General features: G+C 40.9%; 1 protein-coding gene across 3 annotated transcripts in view; it reads right to left on the bottom strand.

Moving 5' to 3' along the window:
* The window catches only part of COL17A1 (collagen type XVII alpha 1 chain), a 51816-nt gene extending 41841 nt beyond the window's left edge, over positions 1-9975 (bottom strand). For 2 of the 3 annotated variants that reach the window (XM_082425085.1, XM_082425087.1), the window contains exons 1-3: positions 9476-9893; positions 1969-2031; positions 34-78 (exon numbers count right to left, since the gene is read on the bottom strand). In XM_082425085.1, the coding sequence (XP_082281211.1) occupies positions 34-78; positions 1969-2020 (97 nt within the window). In that variant the 5' untranslated portion in view covers positions 2021-2031; positions 9476-9893. The other variant, XM_082425086.1, reaches the window with a different exon arrangement.
* Between the last annotated feature and the right edge of the window lie 5367 nt (positions 9976-15342).

Raw genomic sequence — 15342 nt, 5'->3', positions numbered from 1 at the left:
ACTGAGAAGAAAGCTCTCAAGATGGTCACTTACTTGGTGGTAAGGACGTAAGTCTTGTAGTTATCATTTCCGTGATAACTAGAAAAAGACAAAGAAAAGATGAGATCTTAAGTAATGTACTGAAATCTCTGTACTTTGGCAAGGTCTCACATCGTTCACAGGTTTGGCACATTAAATTAGGTTCAATATAGACTTTTATACACTTGTGCTTTAAGGTATTTGATCTGACCCACTGTAAAAGCAAATAGGTGCAATAACAATAGGGCTTAATGTACCTGGAAAATACGTTTATATCCCTTTGGTACCAAAAGTAGTTACCCACTGATTTGAACAATGAGTTGTCTTGCATTAATGTCTCTCATATAACAATTATATCTAGTCCAGGCCTGGATTTGCCTTTGAAGGAGGGTCAGGCCCTCAAGTCACTCTCTTTCTCTGCACTGTCCCTTCTAAATGGTCACCCAGTCCAGCTGAGGCCAGCACGTCATCCTGGCTGATAACACTGTGATGCGAATAATTACCTTGAACCTCTTTATGAATTTGGGGGTGTCTCTAGGACATCATAATTCATTCTAAAATCTTCAGGGCCACCCCTGAGTGTGAGGAGGTATAGGAAGGAAGGGGGTCGGTAAGTCACATTTGGTGCTTGGACAAATGAACATCCAAGACAGACCTGAAGAACCAGTCCCTTTGCCTCCGGAAATTGAGAAGACTCCAAGTGATGGTGAGTCTACAGAGGTCACAAAAGCTTCTGGTGTTTTTTAAAAACACCAATTAGAAGAAAGATCTCTTGCCTTCCTGAATCACTCTCTCCTCTACAGCAGCATGGGGAGGTGAGTAGATTCCCGAAACCATAACTGGGCCAATTCTGTGTGACCATCACCAACCACTACCTCCCTCTGGGTTGGACATCAAGGAGCACCTATCTAGCTAAGGTCGCTGGTTTCTAAAAGCACCCTTCTTGTGCACACGCCCAAGCATAGTCATATGCGTGTTGTGTATGCACGTTTGGTTGGTGAAAGGAGAAAAGGATGAAGAAGATGGTGGGGCATCACTTTGTGCTGCTGGCAACTGCTGCATCCCACACCGGTATTACTGCGCCCACCCCTCACCCTTTCCTTCTTCACCCTGCGTGTTCCTATTAGTTTGGTTGTCTTAGCAGCAACATGGGGTTATGAATGGAGCGGAAGCAGCATTCCATGCATAAAAGGAAATGGTTTTTCAGACTAAAATGGCAGCTTGATTTGAATAATAGTCCTTGAGCTTTCACTAAACCTCTCATTGTGTGGACCTTTGGGATTCTATCACACATAAAAATAAATTCTTTCTTAAGCTAAAGTTCCAAGTCTGTGGAGCCAGAATTTTTTATTGGCAATATATGAAAGTCACAGGATAAATGAAAGAGTTAGAGCTGCTAAGGGGATATTTTAAATGTCTCTGAGTTTATTAGTTGGGCAGTTTCACAAAAGAAATGTGTCTCTTTTCAGTTTTCAGTGTAGATTGCAACTGTGACACCAGTGTGATTCCAACTTTGTCCCTGCAATAATGGGGATATTATTCTTTTGGATTTCTGTTGCCCTGTATCCCTAAAAAAGAACATGGTTAAATAAGCTGTTGCAAATTCATTCAACAGGATATTATGAAACCATTAAAAATGCTGGTCATAAAAACGGTAACATAGAAATGGTGGTTTTCATCTTTGAAGAAAAAGCAGAACACATTTTGATTACAAGTGTGTTAAAAAAATCAACAAAAGGCTTCTTATAGGAAGAAATAGTCTATTTAGGAAAACATTTAAAATGATACAGTGGGGAAAAAAAGCAAAAAGAAAAAGCTAAGAAAAAAACTAAAAACAAAAACATAAGAAATAGAAAAGAAGATACAGTAGTTGTGGTAGAATTAGGAATAAATTATTTACTCTTTCCAAAAATTTTTTTACTTTTATAATGACACGTATCGTGCTCTTACTTCTTTCAGTGACTTCAGTGCCATCTCGTTTGTTCTTCTTGGTTACATCCATACCATCGCCACCTACGGAAAAAGCCAGAAACCATGAATAACCATGTCTATGACCATCACTTTTCATAAGTATAGGTCCCTACTATTCAAGCTGAGAACCAAAACTTGATTCCTAGAATTCAAAGCATAATTCTTTCGTGTGTATATTTTTTAACAAGAGTCATTCCCACTTCCTGTATCAGTGAGAGAGTAATTTAATAGTTCCACCTTGGATTCTACTCCTTTGTATTGGGATCTTTTTTTTTTTTTTTTTAATTGAATGGAGACACCATAATTTATCTCATTCCCCACTGATAAAGATTTAAGTTGCTTTCAACTTTACTTAACTTTTTATAATGGAAAATATATACAAACAGGGAGAATGGGACAATGAATATCCCTGTTCCCATAATCCAGCCACAACAATAAAAAATTCATAACCTCTGTTTTTTTTAAATTTAAATAATGTATTTATACAGCAGGTTCTTATTAGTCATCCATTTTATACACATCAGTGTATACATGTCAATCCCAATCACCCTATTCATCCCACCACCACCCCCCACCCCTGCCACTTTCCCCTCTTGGTGTCCAGACATTTTTTCTCTACTTCTGTGTCTCAATTTCTGCTCTGCAAACTGGTTCATCTGTACCACTTTCTAGGTTCCACATATACGCATTAATATACAATATTTGTTTTTCTCTTTCTGACTTACTTCACTCTGTATGACAGTCTCTAGATCCATCCACGTCTCTACAAATGACCCAATTTCATTCCTTTCTATGGCTGAGTAATATTCCATTGTATATATGTACCACATCTCCTTTATCCATTCGTCTGTCGATGGGCATTTAGGTTCCTTCCATGACCTGGCTATTGTAAATACTACTGCAATGAACATTGGGGTGCATGTGTCTTTTTGAATTATAGTTTTCTCTGGGTATATGCCCAGTAGTGGGGTTGCTGGGTCATATGGTAATTCTATTTTTAGTTTTTTAAGGAACCTCCATACTGTTCTCCATAGTGGCTGTATCAATTTACATTTCCACCAAGAGTGCAAGAGGGTTCCCTTTTCTCCACACCCTCTCCAGCATTTGTTGTTTGTACATTTTCTGATGATGCCCATTCTAACTGGTGTGAGGTGATACCTCATTGTAGTTTTGATTTGCATTTCTCTAATAATTAGTGATGTTGAGCATCTTTTCATGTGCTTCGTGGCCATCTGTATATCTTCTTTGGAGAAATGTCTATTTAGGTCTTCTGCCCATTTTTGCATTGGGTTGTTTGTTTTTTTAATATTGAGCTGCATGAGCTGTTTATATATTTTGGAGATTAATCCTTTGTCCACTGATTCGTTTGCAAATATTTTCTCCCATTCTGAGGGCTGTCTTTTCATCTTCTTTGTAGTTTCCTTTGCTGTGCAAAAGCTTTTAAGTTTCATTAGGTCCCATTTGTTTATTTTTGTTTTTATTTCCATTACTGTAGGAGATGGATCAAAAAATATCTTGCTGTGATTTATGTCAAAGAGTGTTCTTCCTATGTTTTCCTCTAAGAGTTCTATAGTGCCCAGTCTTACATTTAGGTCTCTAATCCATTTTGAGTTTATTTTTGTGTATGGTGTTAGGGAGTGTTCTAATTTCATTCTTTTACATGTAGTTGTCCAGTTTTCCCAGCACCACTTATTGAAGAGACTGTCTTTTCTCCATTGTATATCCTTGCCTCCTTTGTCATCGATTAGTTGACCATAGGTGCGTGGCTTTATCTCTGGACTTTCTATCCTGTTCCATTGATCTATATTTCTGTTTTTGTGCCAGTACCATATTGTCTTGATTACTGTAGCTTTGTAGTATAGTCTGAAGTCAGGGAGTCTGATTCCTCCAACTCCGTTTTTTTCCCTCAAGACTGCTTTGGCTATTCGGGGTCTTTTGTGTCTCCATACAAATTTTAAGATTTTTTGTTCTAGTTCCGTAAAAAATGCCATTGGTAATTTGATAAGGATTGCATTGAATCTGTAGATTGCTTTGGGTAGTATAGTCATTTTCACAATATTGATTCTTCCAATCCAAGAACATGGTATATCTCTCCATCTGTTTGTATCATCTTTAATTTCTTTCATCAGTGTCTTATAGTTTTCTGCATACAGGTCTTTTGTCTCCCTAGGTAGGTTTATTCCTAGGTATTTTATTTTTTTTGTTGCAGTGGTAAATGGGAGTGTTTCCTTAATTTCTCTTTCAGATTTTTCATCATTAGTGTATAGGAATGCAAGAGATTTCTGTGCATTAATTTTGTACCCTGCAACTTTACCAGATTCATTAATTAGCTCTAGTAGTTTTCTGGTGGCATCTTTAGGATTCTCTATGTATAGTATCATGTCATCTGCAAACAGTGACAGCTTTACTTCTTCTTTTCCGATTTGGATTCCTTTTATTTCTTTTTCTTCTCTGATTGCCATGGCTAGGACTTCCAAAACTATGTTGAATAATGGTGATTTGATTCCTAGAATTCAAACTTGAATTCAAAACTTGATTCCTAGAATTTGAAGCATAATTCTTTTGTGTGTATATTTTTTAACGAGTAATTCCCACTTCCTGTATCAGTGAGAGAGTAATTTAGTAGTTCCACCTTGGATTCTATTCCTTTGTATTGGGATCTGTTTTTTTTTTTTAAGGTCTAATTGAGCAGGCTGCCCCCTGCTGAATGTTAAAGGTCTTACATAGAAGATCTGGTGCCCTGACTATAAAACTTCCGCTTTTTGCCCAAGTAACACATAGCTGAAGGATATCTGTCAAAGCACATGGTGCTTTCAACTAATTCGTTTTGATGTATCCCATAATGTTCAGTGTTCTATATGGAGCTCTACGAATACAAGACATTCATGCTTCATTATTTAGAGTTCAGATGTGAGAATGATGTTTGATGGATTCAAATCAGGAAAAAAATCATAATGGTCATACTTGTGTGGAACTTTACACTTCTTACAACATGAAACTTTCTCTTTGTAACACACCAGCCCTACTATGCTTATTTACAGACATAAGTAGTGAAAACATGAAGAAAATCAGTGTAAAATCTATTGAAATACATAGGAAAATATTTGTACATGTCATCTATGTTCTCCCTTCACTCTTACTATGTGTTCTGGGTAGAAAAATCATTGAGATCTTGTCCGCTGTGTCCTGAAGCCTGGATGAGATGAGGCAAGGCTGACTTAAGGGGTGGGGCCGGGCTGGGGGGTGGGGGAGGAGCGTGATTCAGGCTTGAACACACAGGAGACCATGGCAAGGATCCCTGACCAACTGGGTGCGTTTGGCTGTAGTTCCCAGTCTCAGGTTCTGCAGGGACTTGAAATCTGGCTTTCCCTGTGGTTCTCTCCTCCCAGCCCCCCAACCTTCCCTTCCTCCTAGTTCATTTTTTGGATGCAGTTCAAATTGGATTCTAGAATTCTGGAGCAAGCTACTTCTGCCCAGGACAACCCTTTCTTGAACACTTTTAGTCTTTTTCTCCTGCCTGGTGACCTTAGGGTCTACTTATCCATTAGGTGCAATGGGCACAGTGCCTAGCGCCGTCATACTTTCAGGGACCCACAAAAATGTTTGAACTTCTTTTTATAATCGAAAGGAAAAATGAACACAATCCAACCTGGATTATATTCTTTCAATGCAGGTTTTTTTGTTGTTGTTGTTGTCGTTGCTTGTTTTTTTCCTGGAGGCAGGACATCCACAAAGGCAAAATTATCTAGGGCCGACCAAAGCCCTAGTGCAGCCCTGGGTGACTTTCCCACTGAAAATCAAGACCGCACAAGACCAACTGGTCAACTACCCAGGGAAATTCACCAAGATCCACACACTTAGCGTCAGGGCCTGACTGAATGTGCCAACTTTTTGCTCATCAGAGTTTTTAAAATGCAGCAAGGAATGAGGCATCATGGAAAAACTCCTGGCTGCATCTGAGACGACACAGTTCTTTGCAGGTATGTTTCCCAGAGCCAAAGAGCAGGGGCTCCATAAGCAATTTAACAATGGAGTCCAGCCTCATTAGAGGGCCAAACCTAGCCTGTGTCTGCATTCCAGCTATTACCTGTAGGACTTATGTCACACCAACCTACCTATAACCTGACACGCTCTCTGAAATCCTTTGTTTAAGCATTAATTGCCTTTGGTACCTCTGAAATCCCTCTCCTTCCCCCCCCCCCCCATTGGTCATTAGCTGTGAAGCAGGAGGTATTTTGGAGATCAAACGTTCAAACGCCCCTGGCTGCTGGTGGGGAGCCACCTAGGATGGCACCTGAATTGATATGCAATCTTATCCTGAAAGGAACTGTTTATAACAATCCGTGGAAACTTTAACTTCCCACAAGTTATTGCTTACTATGATCCTTTAATGAAAGTTGCTGCCGGCAGCTATACATTTGGGTTTGGCTGGGTTGTTTCCACTTGTAGCCATCAAGGCAGACAGCTCCACTCCATTTAAGAGTCTCAGCGTCTAGGCAGCAAAACTGGCAAGTGTTTTCTTGCTCTTTCTGTACCCAGAGATATAACAGACATTTCTAGGTATCCCCGTCTTTTTCTTAGGTCCCAATGATGAAGCCTTAAGATCTGCAGCAAAAAGCCAAGAGTTCCCTAACTTCCAGAGGGTGTGAGGAGACAGCCTGCTAAGAAATCAGATGCCCCCCTCCAGGGCCTGGGGGCTCTTCACTGACTGGTGCTCTGGGATAGAAGGCCCCCTAGGTGGGTGCAGGTAGATTGGTTCTTGCCTCTCTCTCAGCCTGCAGCCCCTAAATGGCTGCATCCCATGGCCTTAACACAATGATTTCTTGGGCCTGAAATACACAGGACGGAGCTCTGCTGACTTTGCCAAAGCTCTTTCCCAGATTGATAGTCTGAAATGGCAGAGATGTTTTGGGAGGTGGATTCCTTTAAACCAAAGGTAGGAGGAAGCTTTCTGTGAGTTATCAAAGGAAAATGATGGGTTGAGGCACAAATCTGGACAGGGATCATCCCATGGGGCCTATAGTTTTCCCACAGGACTTCCTTTTCAAATATTTTAAGTGCCGATAGTTTTTAAAAGTGTAACTTAAGGGAAAGGAAAGTTACATGCCCAGGCATGTGTCTGAGCCTGCCTCTCCCAGCAGTGCTCATCCGTACACCTTCCTCCAAAAGCACTACTTAATGGAAGCACAGTCAAGTAGCATAATTTTAAACTTCTTGGATGTTTGAGCCACTTAACTAGAACCGAGGATAAGCAGGTCATTCAAGTTCTTAATTCCAAAATTATGTTAATTTCCATCCGTAGTTCTAAGGGGCTGCTTTGTGGCTATTTCATACTTAATGTTCTTTTGAAGATGTAAAAATGATCCTGTGTCATTTTCTTATGTAAGAAAACACAATTCAAAATCATTTTTCTACTTTTATGAGGTTTTTTCCTTTCCCCTTCATTTAAATGATGTCACATCCACCTAAAACTATTCCATTGAGGATGGGGTGTAACCTAGGCACAAACCGCTGATACCAAAAGAATACCATCTCACTGACCTTCTTATTATAACAACTCATGAAACACTTGGTCTTTGACACAAAGAAGGGAATAGAGAAGCTAAGTGTTTTTCTACTTTCCAATCTCTGCATACTTTACATTGTAAAACAAAACAACGAAATAACCAAAGTGTGGGAAAACCACCCACTAGCTATTGCTCTGTTAACAGAGGAGGGGCAAGCAGTTTGCAGGGGGTATGAATACCCATGCCCTAGAGTTAACTGTTTCAGAGGCTTCTGTCTCCACGCCACCCCACCCCCATGCCTCCCCAGCAACGGGTCTCCAGCTTGCTGCATTTGGCATCCTCCGTTTTCATAACCCAGGGGTGAGTGGGCTTGGGCCCTGGCTTTGTGATCATGCCGCTTGTTTCGAGCCATGTTTGGTTAAATCCTGCCTCCGCTAACAATGGCAAATAAGCCAAACCAGACAGATGCAAACTTCTTTTGGTCAGGCATAATTTAAGAATGTGGTTAGTCCTTAGGTCCAATGGGTTTCACCAATCTGGGTTTCTATCCAAGCTTGAAGCAGGACTCCTTGCTTTAACTGCCCCCATGTAAACTCTGATCAGATTTGTGTGAGCGTTTTGAAGGGGCTGAGAGTAAAGCAAGCCCCCTCTGATTCTCGGAAGGGCTCCATGGGGGGCTGGACATGTGCTTTAGTTTAGTTCCGACTTTGATCTGTGCCTTAGCTCTAAGAGAAAGCATGTGAGTGTAAGAAGAAACAATTCTCCTTCCCAAATAAATTTCTTTAAAAAATCTCACTCACTACATTTTATGAACAGAACAAATCCAACTCTTAAGGCTACTAATTGACTGCTTCTCAAAAGAAGTGAGGTGCCAGAGGCTTTGCCTACACTTCAAAAAGTAAAGTGGTAATTTGTCAGTTACCAGTTAATGTGGTCCAGTGAGATACCTAAACTGGTAATTCTCACCCCAAAATGAATTTCTTTTGGCCCAAATTGGCCAGTAAAAGTAAGACAGATTTTTTTTTTTTTTCTTGTTCCAAGTTTGCCTCCAGGAAGTTCCTGGATTAATTATATCATTTCAGATAATCCACTTTACTTTAGATTCGGGGCAGTAATTGTCAAGCGCGATATACAGCAGTATTCACCCAGCCCCTTGAGCTTTATCAGAACCTGCCAGCACAGACACCCGGGCAGCACTTTGGTTCTTAGTTCTCAGGGGCTGCTTCTAGAAGCCCCAACTCACCTACACTTTAACTTCACCTCTGAGCTGCCCTCTGCTGTCAAGGGGAGAGAGGGGAAGTAGAGGAGGGTGGGGAGAGAGAAACTGATTGAGAGAGAAGGAGTTATAAACTCATCATATTCTAAATAAAACAATTTAACACAATTTAATACTGAAAACAATACCAAAGAAATCTGGCCACTGGAGCTCACTTTATCTTAACTGGCCTTTTTCTTCACTGACAAAACTTGTTGTTCCTTTAAAAGACCTACCCTAGGGGCTTCCCTGGTGGCGCAGTGGTTGAGAATCTGCCTGCTAATGCAGGGGACACGGGTTCGAGCCCTGGTCTGGGAGGATCCCACGTGCCGCGGAGCAACTAAGCCTGTGAGCCACAATTGCTGAGCCTGCGCGTCTGGAGCCTGTGCTCCGCAACGAGAGGCTGCGATAGTGGGAGGCCCGCGCAACGCGATGAAGAGTGGTCCCCGCTTGCCACAACTAGAGAAAGCCCTCGCCCAGAAGCGAAGACCCAACACAGCAATCAATCAATCAATCAAAAAAAAAAAAAAAAAAAAAAGACCTACGCGAAAAATAGAACACATAAGCCAAAGTAATCATTTATGATCAATTAATCACTTCAACCATAACACTGGAAACTAAATAATGTCATCTCAGATTCTCTGACAAACATTGAAGTTCTCAGTGGCAAACCTCAAATTAAAATCTCACAAGAAGAGAAAACAGTCAAATTCCTATTACTTACCTAGTTTGAGGTGTTGAAGGAATCAGAAACAACTTTGAGTAAATGCCCCCTCTCTCCTTCTTCCCCTGACGTTTTCTTCTAGACGTTTGCTGTTCCCACTTTTTTTTATCCAGACCCAGCCAAGGTGTGTTAGAGCTGAGTGATCTTTCAAAAATGTTCACTTCTTCTCTTGCCCTTGTTTCTTTCAGTTCTTTGCTTCCAAACAAGTCCTGACAAAGGTGTGTCAGGGTTTACAGTGTGACTCCACCCTTCCAATTATCTGACACTTGCCGGATTAAAAAATACCCGCCTCCAGGATCAAACTTTACAGGAGGCAGAAACCTTCTCCAGTTTAGGTGGATCAATCATTTATGGGCCATGGGGAAAAGGGAGCAACTGTTCAGAATAAAGGAAACGACATCGACATTTTATTGCTCCTCCTTACCTTCTACAGCCAGAGAGCTGCCACAACCCGGTATTCCCCTCGCTCGCTGCCATGGGAATAGTCAAAATCACCATGTGCATGACTCATGGTGTAGCCAGGCATGTAGGGGCCTGTGGTCAAGGTCTGAGCCTGAGCCCTAGAAAAACTGTGAAGTTGACAGGATTTATATTCAAGATCTGTTTCCCCTATATATACCTTTTCCCTCTTTCCCCCATTCTGACCCAACCCAGGTCAATCTCACCTGGAGGAAACAGTGGGTGAACTAATTCAGAGTAAGATGTTAATGACTGAAAATATAGAGCAATTGGTGGCATAGGGTTCATTTTTTTAAAGTAACCAGGTATAGTAATGCTGCGTCTAAGGAGTGATGTGAGTGACAGGATTTTAGGCATTTAGCCACCTAGTAATGGAGAGAGATACTGTTGGGGAGGGTTAAGGATGTTCTCGCCCCTCAATTCAGCACCCACATAGTCTCTACGCAGGCAAAGACATGTGTGGACTCCCAGAGACCCTGTAACTCCAGGTACATTTCATGGGGCCATTAGACTTTTCTAAGAGGGCCAATTTGCACCAATCTAGAAAGTTCTCATGAGCACCTGGATAGCATCTGGCTTTCTGGGACCCCTGAACACTAACTTGAGGGACTTCCCTGGCAGTCCAGTGGTTAAGACTTCACCTTCCAACGCAGGGGGTGCAGGTTCGATCCCTGGTTGGGGAGCTAAGATTCCACACGCCTCTGGGCCAAAAGAACAAAACATAAAACAGAAGCAATATTGTAACAAATTCAATAAAGACTTTAAATATGGTCCACATCCCTCCACAGCTCCCCCCAAAAAAAGACTAATTTGAGACTCCTGGTGTTGGGAATATGGGACGTCTGACCCTAGAACGCACGCAGGTGGTTCTTTGGAACCATAGCATCTTCTTGGGACCCAATGCCAGGTTTGGAGTCCCTGTTCTGAGGCATTATTCCAAGATCCTGGAGGGGAGCTGAGGGATTCCTGTAGCATAGTGCCCATGCATGTCTACACTGTGCTACTGTGGGTACTCACACTGCATGGGAGGGTAGCAGACCACTAAGCACCCCTTGTGGGATTCTCACTCCTAAGCTCCCAATATTTCTGCACTGAAGTCACTCATTTCAGACTCTTTCAATGGTCTAGAATGTGACACTTATTGGGTTCTTGTTTTCTGGGATGTTCCTGCCTTCCCTAAATAAATATTTACTCAACATGTCTGCTGTTAATCTCACAGAGCATTGAAGAATCTGGAAGAGGGAGAGCTTTCAGCCTGAAATGAACATAACCCTGCCTCATTTATTCACTTATTCATTAACTCATGAATTAAACAAAGATATATTGGCTTATTGCCTCCTGCTTGGAGCCAGACATTGAACTGAGAATTTGGTGGTGAAATATAGACATATTCTCAGTCCTTATGGAGTTCAGAGTCTAGTGGAGGAAGATAGGCCTTAAATGTATTAGTCTGCTAGGGCTGCTGTAACAAAATACTACTGGTTTTGTTAAAAGCCAGAAATAACAAGTCCAAATGGAGTCATTTGCCCCCACAAGAGCAAAGCAAGACTTAATTGCAATTCCAACCTCTCCCAGGAATGGAACCTTTAAGTAGACAATCCGAAATTTCCTGATCAGCACTTAGTGAGGTGATCTGCATAATAAGACCCCTGCTGTTCCCTTCCCCCACAAAATGATGACCTGGCCTGAAACAATTCTTTCTTGTCTTTTGCTAATAACATCCTTGCCCAACCCTCCTACTGCCTAAAAACCTGCCATTTTGTACAACCCCTTGGAGAGCCCTTCTATTTATTGGACAGGATACTGACTGATTCATGAATCCTTGAACAAAGCCAATTAGACCTTCAAATTTACTTGGTCAAATTTTGTTTTTTAACAGATTGGTGGCAGTAGTGGGATCCAAAGTGAACTTCTGATGGCTTTCAGAACATTCAGGCATGGTACCCCGTGAACAATTTTGAGTTCACTGCCTTTCTCACTGTTTCTGAGGGAGGTTGGCGAGTTCCTCTGTGGTTAGCTTTGCTTTTTTTGCATTCAAGCTCCCAATCTAATTGACTTTCCTCTACAGGACAGGTCAGCTTGAGCTTGTAGATGATTCTACCCAGAGCCCAACTGAGCTGGCGGATGCTTCTGCCTACAGCCCAGCCCCTAACTTTTCAGACCACAATTCCCAGAACTGGGAAAATCCAGCCCTTAGCTCTGTCCCTGGATTCCACATTGGACACTGCTGATAGTTTGGTCTGCAGTTCTCTGTTTGTTTGGAATCCTTCCCCAGGTTTCATGTTGGGAGGTGCTGCGGACAGCTGGAGCTCTCCATAGGTGTGGAATTAGACTACAGTCCCCACTCTTTGGGGTTTGCTGGTCCAATCCTTTCCCCAATCCAAGGTTCCATGGGAATTGGTGGGGTGTGCACAGGGCCATCTTCTGGCCAGGACACAGTAACATCTCTTACTTACTGCTAATACATTAAGGTGTTTGTCTTGTTTTGTGCAGCTAAAGGCTATTGCTAAGTGGGTACCTGGAAAACCAAAAGAAACCCCTGTGGGGTTTGTCCCCAGATCCCCAGATTCCATGTTGGGAACTGTTGGTGGCAGCTCTAGTTCCCCATTTATTTGGAATCATTCTGCAGTCCCCATTTTTTGGGACCTGCAGGTTCAGTTCTTTCTTCACTCCCCAGATTATGTGTATGGCTCTAAGAAACCCAAAGGCCTAGCTAAAGAAATGGGATTCTTTATATCCAAAGAGTTGTGTGTGTCACCTTCTGGCATACTTGCTTACTTTGTGTTTAAAAACTATAGTCCTGGAAGCTGAAGATCTCTAACAAGATGGCAAGATTTTATTAAAAACAATCTAGAATTACAACAGTCATTATGAGGAAAATTCCAAAAAGATAAGTTCATTTAAAAAGTGCACTTAAAAGCAAGAGCTCCTAAATCAAACAGAATTGAATACCTATTTTAATTAGCATGATGAAGCCTCCAAAAGTTTTTGAAATTTCAAAATAGTTTCATTAAAAGATTGGTTGTACAGTCAGTGCTCGCGTGTGCACTCTGTGCATGCCCAGTGCAGGGCCCTTTACATATAGCTCTTCATTTCATCACCACAACCCATTAGGGAGGGATTATGATCCTCATGAAAGCCTGTAGCCTGTTAAGAGGCATTGCTGATATTCAAAGCCAGTTCTCTTTCCAAAGCCCATGTTCTTATTCACCTGGAGATGCTGCCACAACATCTCTTCCCTAACCCCATTTGTTTTTGCTGCTGTCTACTTCTGTCCCAATTATTCGTTCACTCATGCATTATATATCAGATAGCTACGAGATTCTTAATATGCGCCCTGCCCTGTGCTAGATGCTCTCAATACAGCAGGGAAATCAATGCGTTTCTTCCATTCATGGAACTTACAGTCAATCAGAGGAAACTGAGAATTACTAATCATCATCATCAAACAGTATTTATTAAGTACCTAGAAAGTGCAGTCTCTGTCATTTTTGCAGCAATGCTTTACTTTGGTGATATCACCTTCACTTTACACATAAGGAAACGGGCTCAGATACATTTGGCAATTGGTTCTGATTTCAGTCAGCTGTAAAGTGTCTGATCTGGGATGCCAGCCTTGGCCTGCAGAATGTTCTGTTGCCTCCTCATGACATCACCCTGCCTCATTACTATGCCTCTTGATACTTCAATGAATTTCTCATCAGGAACATAAGTCCCTGTGCCACCATCTTTTGCATTTTTTTGCCGCTACCATGTTGTTACTTTCCCTCTAAGTCACTTCTCTGTCAGAATCTCCCACAGATGGGATCATTTTTGCACAAAGCAATGTGTTCAAAGTAATGTGCTAATACTGTCTCTAACAGCCTCATCTCCCATGAGAAACACATATGCACATGCACACACACAAACACACACACTTTAGCCATGGCACATGTATTAAATGAACTAAAAAAAAAAAAAAAAGATTGGTTGTAAAGGCTAATGAAAAATTAAAGACACTAAAGGTATTTAAAACAACACCTAGGCATCCCCCATTACACCCTACTAGGCGGTCATCAAAACACTGGCCCAGAAATTGATGCCTCAATTGTAATCAACTGAAAGAAACACTGGAAAAAAGATTCTCCTCAAAGGCCCTTCGCAAATTCTTCAACATCAACTTAAGTGCCCCAATATAGGCCCCTCGGGGGCCTATAGGAACTAGGAACTAACATCATGTTGGTCAATCATATATCAAAGCAAACTCATAAAAAGAGATCAGATTTGTAGTTACCAGAGGCGAGGAGTGGGAGAAGTAGGAAATGAATGAAGTTGACAAAATTCTGAGGGCTTTTCTGGTAAACTGCTACATTATTCCCTTAAACAGCCAAGGGGAAACTAAAGTTAAAATTTATTGGGTTGTTCAGTACTGCCAGAAATATTCAGTTTGTTCCAACTAAAGCATGACAAGATATTTGAAAGGATTTAATAACTTTATGATCAGAAATGTGGCCAAACTGGAAGCTGTTATTCAGGGCCTGCTAGGAGTTTTTTTTTAGGGTTCTCCCCTTAGCTAAATGTATCCAGAGGGAAGGAGACATTCCAACAATAGGTGGATGGGTGCATCAGTTCTTTTTTGTCAATCCCCAAACCTCCTCTATTCATCTCAAAATAGTTGTAAATATTGGGATATTAGAAACAGAATTGTCCTGCAAATACACTCCCCAAACTCCATCTTGGAGAAAACCTGGATACCTTCTCTGTGCCTTTTCTATCCTCATTTTCTCTAGGACCTAAGAGCCATTCTTTGAAATGCAAATGTTTCTCATCAGAAAAAAAGGAGGAAGAAGTATTTGGAAATTGGGCAGATTAAAAAAAGAAATTAAGTGTCTTCTCCACAAATATTAGTAGCTATAAGATTTCTATTTGCATCTGTCTATGTGTATCTATATATGTATGTTGTAGATGTGTGATATTTTTTACCTCTGGCTGGTGTTGCTAAAATTAATTTGTAAAAGAGCTGTATTTAATTGGGTTAAAAGTCAAGTGCTTATATAAATTAAGGGTTGGGTATTCCACAACTCTCAGAATATAGAGACTAACCCAATTTTTTTTTTAAGTTCACATGATCTAAGGTTAATCTTTCATAAATAAAATCTAGTTTGTTTGTTGGTTTAATTAAAACAGACATGTCTTTAGAGTTACCAGCATTAAATATAACACTTTTATTCTACCTTGATTTACAAATTTGTCAGCAAGAAAAATAGGTATGATGAAGTTTTTGTAGATAATATAAACCACTTTTAGGAGCATATGATTTAGATAGGTGTAATGGGATAAGAGTTTATAGATAAACTTTTTAACAACAATTATATTTTATGGTATATGTACTTAAAACTAGCGACTAAAATGTTTTTGGTAATTTGAAA

The sequence above is a fragment of the Balaenoptera physalus genome (genome assembly GCF_965194825.1).
Source record: "Balaenoptera physalus genome assembly, chromosome: 14".
In the NCBI taxonomy this organism is placed as follows: domain Eukaryota; kingdom Metazoa; phylum Chordata; class Mammalia; order Artiodactyla; family Balaenopteridae; genus Balaenoptera; species Balaenoptera physalus.
This window is presented reverse-complemented; position numbering and strand designations above follow the sequence as displayed.